The following is an 8,080-nucleotide window of genomic DNA, read 5'->3' as shown; positions in this document are numbered from 1 at the left end:
GTGTGTGTGTGTGTGTGTGTGTGTGTGTGTGTGTGTGTGTGTAGGTGGGTGGGTGCTTTATTTCTTCCTGCACTGTTTGGTTTTTTTGCAGCAGGTATTCTCTTTGTCCCATTAAAGCATCTTTTTAAGAATGATGATTATTGACTGTAAAATGTAGGAAAGAAGGAACTAGAAGCCCCTCAGAATCATCCTTTGGAGATAAATTCCATTCTTGTCCTTTCCATGTCCTTCCTGGAATCCCTTTATGTCTAGTCGAGATGGTGCATGCACTGGGTTTTAACCGCCGTCAATTTGATTCTCTGGGTGTGTGAAAATGACCCATGGTTGACTAGGGGTCCCCAACCTCACAGAGGAATGGTGCAGAAATGATGGGGTGCTGGACCATCCTGTCCAAAGGGCATTCTTTGAAGTTGAGTCGGCAATTCCTGGGCCTGAATTCCTGGAACGCTGTCTGGTCCACAAGTGAAGAAGATCCGGTAACTGTTCACGACTTCATCCAGCTCCCACCAGGCCGGGCACCCTGGGGACAGTGGAGGACTCAGGTCCTATCCTTCAGGAACTCAGGATGGTTGGAGGAGGAGCAGCCAAGAACCTCTGTGGGATGCTAGGGACACCTCGGAGGAGGGGCAAAGTCAGGGGAATTGGGACCGTTGGGAAAGGCTTTCTACAGGAAGTGTGACCTCAGCTTCACTTTTAACCTCAGTAATGTATCTCATCTAACCTTGGAGTTGGAACAGATGATTAAAGTTCCAGCTGCTAACTAATAATCCTAGTCCACTCACAAGTGCCTCCTAGGAAAGGCCTGGTGATCTGCTTCTAAAAGGGCACAGCCCTGGAAACCCCATCGGTGAGCAACGGTTCGACTCTGCAGCCTACAGGTTTTCCACGAGTCGATATTGCCTGATGACAGCTCTTTCTCCCTTTAGCCTGGTGTTTGTTATCTTCACGATAGCCTTCTCAAGCTAAAAAAAAGGTACCAACAGAAAAATTAAGCAGATAAGAAGGCCGCAAAAGTAGTGATTTGCCATGCTGGAATTAGCTGTAGGCCTCCCTCCTCCCTCCCTTCCTCCCCAGCAGAACATTCCCCGATCAGGAGAGTGAGCATAAGCCTACCGCTTGTGTTTGTTCCCTGCAGAAAGCAGTGATGAAGACCAGCATCCCAGAGAAAGCAGAAAACGCTGCAGCAGCCACCACCGCCACCGACAGAGCCGGGGGGCGGGACTCTCCCCCAGGGAACACTCACCTGGTAGGGGATAGGCCTGGCCCTCTCTCTTTTGCCCAGTCAAGTCCCCACTGAGCTCCCCAGTGAGACAGCCAGTCTGTGTGAAGACGCGCCTCAAGTCACTGTTGACAGTGGAGCAGAAATAGGAAGCTACCTAACTGCAACAAGAAGGGATTCATCAGCCAAACGACAAGACATCTAGTCACATAATTAGTTTAATCCCTTATGCTTCTTAACAATACACCTAGACATGCTGTTCCTGGCTAGAAACAAAGCTAGAAGGGAGACCATAAAAAAGTGGTATTGCTGGATGCTTTGACGTTATGAATGATTCTCTTTTCTGGTTTTGAACTTCAATATACTAGAAATGCTTTACAGTAGACTATTTTATTCTTTTTTAATTAAAAGATCACTTTATTGAGGGCTCTTACAACTCTTATAACAATCCAAACACCAATTGTATCAGACATATTTGTACATAGGTTGCCATCTTTCTTTCTAGACATTTACTTTCTATTGAGCCCTTGATATCAGCTCTTCTTTTTTTCCCTCCCCCGCCACCTCAAATATTTCATTCTTTTAAAAAAATTATTTATTGGGGGTTCGTACAACTCTTATCACAATCCATACATACATACATCGTGTCAAGCACATCTGTACATTTGTTTCCCTAATCATTCTCAAAACATTTGCTTTCTACTTGAGCTCTTGGTGTCAGCTCCTCTTTTTTTGTCCCTCCCTCCCCCAACCTGGAATATTTTATTCTTTTTAAAAAAAATCAATTTATTGGGGCTCATACAATTCATCACAATACATAGATCAATTGTGTAAAGCACATCTATACACTCGTTGCCCTCATTATTCCCGAATATTTTATTCTTAATAGACTTCATTTCTTAGAGGAGTTTTAGGTTTCCATTAAATTACTCAGAAAGTAGAGTTCTCACAAATTGGCTGCATATTGCTTCTCCTATTAACATTTGTATTTCTGTGATACATTGTTACCATGAATGAAGAAATACTGATACATTATTATTAGCTAACGTTCTTAGTTTACATTAGCATGTTTTATTTTTATAATCAGAGGTGGATCTTTTTTCCTCCCTTTGGAGGTAGTTTACTCCAAAACAAGTGGGGTTGCCATGAGCCCCAGTCAGTTCGACTACCACAGGCCTTTATTTTTTAACGTCTCACACAGACCCGTCAGATAAGCATTGCCCTGCTAACCACAGAGTTGTCAGTCCAAACCCACCAGCCTCTGGGGAGAGAAAAATGAAGCTGTCTTTTCCCATAAAGCTTTGCAAAGCCTTGGAGACTCTGTAGGAGCTGGGATCCACCTGGTGGCAGTCGGTTAATACAGACCTTGGCATGCTCAGTGCTTCCAGGAAGCTGGAGCTGTGTTGAAATGCAGGCTTTGAAGTTAGACCTGAGCTTTAAAGCCTGGAGTTACCACCTCCAGGCTGTGTGTCTTTAGAACAATAATTTAACTTTCAGAGCCTCCGTTTCCTAATCTGTAAAATGGGTGGGGAGGAGTAGTAATATCTCCTTCACACGGTTTCCATGAGGATCAAATGAAATATTGAAATATAAATCACTGTGTAGAATGTTGGTATATAGTGGCTACTCAATAGAGGGCAACTGCTATTAACATAATAAGGTCTCGTTCTAAGAAACTGGAGGAGTCTTACCTCTGGGGGGACTATGGGGAGTCAGTGCAAAATGAAGGCACTTGTAGGACTATCTTGCCTCTTGAAGATTCCTCATCCTACCCTACCCACACGAATCCCATGTTACCTTTTAGACTTCAGACACGTGGGACATTGAGGCTGGGTCCTGGTTCACTGTGATCACTGGGAGCTAACTAAAGGGGTTTGTGTCTCCGCCAGGTGACAAGCATGGAGAGCCTGATGTGCCCAAGGATGAGCTGCAACTCTATGGAGGTAATCCGTTGTCTGGTGGCTTTAGAGGAAACTGAATTAGACCACAGGCATGAGGACTTGGGACTTTTTAGGGGTGGGAACAAGGTCATGAGGTAGCCCACAAACTGAAAAATCCTGGGCAAATACAGGAGATGTGACAAAGCTAGTGCTGTTACCTTGGCAGATAGGGAAGGGGACACGAGCCTTTTCTACCATGACAATTTCTCAAGGAAACCTTGCCACCTTTTCCAAGCTATAACCTTGACTTATGGTGTGACCTTGATCTGTCATCCAATCTGTCCAGGCCTCAGTGGTCTGTCCCAACAGTGAAAGGAGACAGATCAGTACTCGCTCTTTTGAGACGCGAGGCTGTTTACCCAGGCAAGGGGAAATTCAGGATCTGATCTCTACAAAACTCATTTTATGGAATAATTATTTCAAAACTTCATGATTATTATAGTGGGGTGGTATAAAGATGATGGTGATGCTTTGCTTGGTACAACTATGATGAAACTGGGGCAGGGGCCTGAGGGTGGGGGTGGAGGGAGTAAGCCAGTTTGCAAAAGAACCTGAGAAATACACAATGCTGGATTAAAAAAGAAGCCTGCTCAACTTTGTTTAATCCAACTTTTCCAAAATCTACTTACTCTCCTCACACTTAGTAATGACCCAGGAAAAAAGATGGAAAAAGCATATCTCCAAGAAAGTTGTTCAATACGTTACACATAAAAATACAACCAGTGGTTGCCTCTGGGTGGTAGTTCTAGGTAGTCCATTTAATGTTTTATTTGCTTATCTGAATTTTCTGATTTGAGTATTATTTTGTTTTGGTTTTGTTGGAAAGTTGTTGTTTTTAATTACTGAAATAGTTTTCAGAGGTTTCACTGGGTGTTTGAAAAATAGGAAACTGTAGCCCTGGCCTCCTCAGCTAGGCGCCGGCCATTCCCTCAACCTAACAAGGAAGGGCTCAGCCCTCCCAGGGGCCCTGCAGGGAAGCCCCTTCATGTCTCTGTGCCCCAGCAAGATAAAGCCAACTACTCCCACATGACCCCGCCGGCCTGCCAACACTCACCAGGGCACCACAATGCCACAGAAGCAGCAGCCAGTCGTAGTCAGAAGAAGGAGAGAAGATGATGAAGAAAAAGAAAGAAAAATAGGCATACGTAACTGAACATTCAAATCCAAAGGAATATTCTGAAGCAAAGGGCCTGGAACTACCAGAACTAGAATTCAGAAGACTGATGTCCAGATACTTTCAAAAGAGGTTTGAGAGACCAATAGAAAAAATACAACAAATAGAGGTGCAGAAGCTAAGTAATAAGATAACAGAATTAGACAGCATGGTAAAAGAAGAGAGTAATAGTACTGAAGCGATGGACAGCTGAGTTAGTGAGCTTGCAGACAATTCCCTCAAACACAACCGACAAGAGAAACAGCAAAAGGAGCAGAGGAATCTGAAGAAAGCTTCAGAATTACATGAGACACGATCAAGAGGAACAGCCTACTTCTCGCTGGGAGCAGGAAGAAGAAACCAAAAAAATCGACAGAGAGAGTAGTACAAGAAATCATGGCAGAAAACTCTAACACTGTGAAAGAGGAGAAAGTCGCTGTTTTAGAAAGCTGAGAGAACCCCAGACAGCACAGATCCTAAGTTAAGAGCATTGCAACATGTCGTAACCACGCTCCGCAGCCTCAAGGAGGAGGAGAATCCTGGGAGCAGCATGGAAAAAAGAACAGTCGCTTACGATGGAAAATCGTTCAGAATCGGCTCAAATTTCTCAGCAGAAACTGTGCCGGCAAGAAGACAAAGGAGTAATATATATTTAAAAATGAGGAACTGTGATGTTAACACAGGCTTAGGGTTTCCCCCCAGTATTAGTAACTCAGATTCATGGCAAAAAAGTATAATAGAATCACTTCCACGTGAATGACCATTGGAGGCATTGTGTGCTTCTGTTTCAGGTCTCGTGTGGTTTGGGGTTTTCTCTCTCTCTATCATGTGTACTGTCTCTGTGTCGTGGGACTGGTCACTCCTAGGTCACTTGGATCATGGTGCTGCTATTTGTGGTGTGCGGAATGTTTGCAGCCACGTGCTGAGTGCTCCTTTCTCGTGTCTGTGGGCTGAGGACAGTAAATATAGACGGACTGGGCCTCTTGGAGGTGGACATCATGAGGGGTTCTGTCAGCCCTCAAGGCAAAGAAGTGACAAAGGAAGGAAAGGGGTCACCAGGGAACTAGAACAGACAGAGCAACTGGTGAATATGGTCGAAAGCCAACATCCTGGACCAGGCTGATGGGGAAGATGCATCTCAGGACAGACATAAGGGGCTCAGCTCATCCCCAGGCAGCCCAGACAGGAACCTCAACCCACAGTTTAATCCCAGGGTCCTACATGATCAATTATTTTAAGGTGAGCACATAATAATCAATTTGTGTTATTATTTCCTTTAGGGACCTGTTTGTTATTTTTGCCATTATATATCTATTTAAATCAAGAGGCTTCATGTAAGAGCCTGCTTTTCTGAATTCTCATAGGAAACTAAAAGACAGCTTACAGTGTGTGGGCATGACTGCCCTTGGTTCCTTAAAGAAACAAAACTAGTGACATTTATTTATGTATAAGAAAGAAATTTATATCAAGAGAGCGTGGCCCACATAGCTGCAGAAGCAGGCAAGTCCAGTCTGGCTCAAGTCCATGGGTCAGATGCTAAGCTGGAGTTCCTTCCTGATTCATGCAACTTTCCAGGCCAACAAACCAGGCCACAGGTGGCAGAGACCAAGGTAAATGAATCTAAGTTCAGCAAGCAACGTAACACTGACAGCTACCGGGGTTGGCAAGTAACATACTCGGCTGCAGGCCCAAGTCCTAAGGAGCCAGATACAGGATGTAGGGCAAGAGTAAGGAGTTCTCCACAGTGATATTTATATCTATTATGTAGGTCATACTCTCAAGGAGACACCATCAGGCTATGACCTAAGTAAGGTGTTGCACTCCATCCTAATCTTCCGTTTGCTACAGTATGTTAGGTCACACTCTGGCCCAGCTGAGTTGACACAAAGTCTAACCATCAGAGACTCTTTCAATGGAAAGAGGCCTCCAACTTAATCCAGCTCAACCTGTGAGAGGTTCTCCTGGGCGTAGCTTCTCTCCACCCAGGTGATGATGGATATGTGACCCCTACTTTTCCTTCTATTCAGGTGCACCTGGAGAGATGGTACCCTCTGGGGAATCAGGTGAGTGTCTTGTAATGAGAGGGGCCATGGCGGTGTAGATACCAACCATGCACAAACTGTAGGAGATGGGAACTCTCAAGTGAGAGGACCCGGGGTTCCTGTCTTGGAGTCCCCGAGTGGTGCAAATAGTTTAGCACTCAGTGACTAGCCAAAAGCTTGGCGGTCCAAATCCACACAGAGACTCAGAAGAGAGATAATCTTTCAAAAAGTCCAGCCATTGAAAACCCTATGGAGCCCAGTTCTCCTCTGCGCACATGGGGTCACCATGAGTTAGACTAGTCTTGGTGGCAGTTAGCTGGTCTGTCCTGGGCTCAGCATGAGACAGGAGCCCCTGGAGATTAGAAAGGGGTCCAGGCTGGAGGCAAGAGGATTACAACCAGCAATGCACAGAGAGACTGCGCAAGGGCCTGGGGGTTTCCAGCGGGGCCTTTTCACGGGTTGCCTGGGGAGTCTCCTAGAGGGGAGACCCTAGCTAAGCCCCCTGTTTTAGTTATGTAGTATCACTCTAACAGAAATGCCACAAGTAAATGGCTTTAGCAAACAGGTACGTATGCGCTCACAATTTAGAAGGCTAGAAGTCCAAATTCAGAGTGTTGGGAAAGCGGGCTTCTCTCTGTGGGTCCTGGGGCATGATTCCCGCTTCTCCACGTCTGCTTCCTAGTGCTCTGGAGAGCTCCATGCGGCTCCGCATCAACCTTAACCCGTCTCTGCACACCCTGCCGCCCTCCTCTCTCATGAACAGAACAAAGACCACCCATTTCCAAATAGGATTATAACCATAGGTTCACAGGGTCAAAGTTCTAACACACATCTCGGGGAGGAGGGGGGACGACTACAATTCAGTCTCTCACAGGACCCCAAGCAGTCTGGGTTCTAATATTGTGGTTCTGATTTCTAGGACTCCGGAGGAGAGGTTCTGACTCAACAAGTGGTAAATACTCCCTATCAGAGAGGAGAGACTGGGAGGAAGCCTGGACTTACAGGGGTGAGGCAGGGGAGGGCGGGCAACACACAGCTGGATGAGCAGGGAAGTTGGTCCAGCAGGGAAATGGTCACCTGACCAGCTGGGATGCAATCACCTGGCAGAGGTGATGATAATTCAAGAACGAATCCTGCAGGAAATGGAAGGCAGACTTGAGTCTGTGAAGGAGGAGGACACTCATGGGACTGCAAGGACAGCCCCCCACCTTCACAGGTTCCCCTTGACTGGCCCTGTAGTGGAAACCCTTTGAACCCAGGAGGTCAATTCTCAGGGATGAGGAAAGAGAAACTACTCTTCCCACAATCTCTCTAACTCTTTCTCTCCTCTTTCTCATTCCTCAGGGGAAGTGGACGTCCCTCCCTTAAGAAGATTGAATATCAAGAAAGATGGTAAGGGAATCGGTGTTTTAAGACTGTTTCTGCCTATCTGGGGCAGTTTTCTACGTCTACAAAGTCAGCTGGTGGCCGGAACTTCCATATTCCACTCACCGTGTGCCCTACAGGCAAACTCCTTAGAAGTGCTTGGGAACGGGTGTGCAGGTACTCTGGGTTTTGTAGATATGAAAACAGGCTCAAGAACGGAGAGTGAGAGGCACAGTCTGGGCTTGACCCCTGCTCCTAAGTGTTCTCTGCTACACAGAGAGTCACCGAGATGATGGAGGAGCTCTAGAACGCGTGGCTCAGTGTGTGTGTGTGTGTGTGTGTGTGTGTGTGTGTGTGTGTG

The 8,080-nt window shown here is 46.1% G+C and overlaps 1 protein-coding gene across 1 annotated transcript in view; it reads left to right on the top strand.

Moving 5' to 3' along the window:
• Positions 1-8,080, top strand: part of TMEM40 (transmembrane protein 40) — a 53,867-nt gene that overhangs the window by 39,748 nt on the left and 6,039 nt on the right. The window contains exons 4-7 of the mRNA XM_045290005.1: positions 3,109-3,162; positions 6,340-6,375; positions 7,274-7,306; positions 7,699-7,746. Of these exons, the coding sequence (XP_045145940.1) occupies positions 3,109-3,162; positions 6,340-6,375; positions 7,274-7,306; positions 7,699-7,746 (171 nt within the window). The remainder of the gene's footprint in view (positions 1-3,108; positions 3,163-6,339; positions 6,376-7,273; positions 7,307-7,698; positions 7,747-8,080) is intronic.

Source organism: Echinops telfairi, unplaced genomic scaffold, assembly GCF_000313985.2.
Source record: "Echinops telfairi isolate 266 unplaced genomic scaffold, ASM31398v2 ScPeMD7_31;HRSCAF=116, whole genome shotgun sequence".
In the NCBI taxonomy this organism is placed as follows: domain Eukaryota; kingdom Metazoa; phylum Chordata; class Mammalia; order Afrosoricida; family Tenrecidae; genus Echinops; species Echinops telfairi.
The sequence above is the reverse complement of the archived record's forward strand: the minus strand, read 5'-3'. Positions and strand labels throughout refer to the sequence as shown.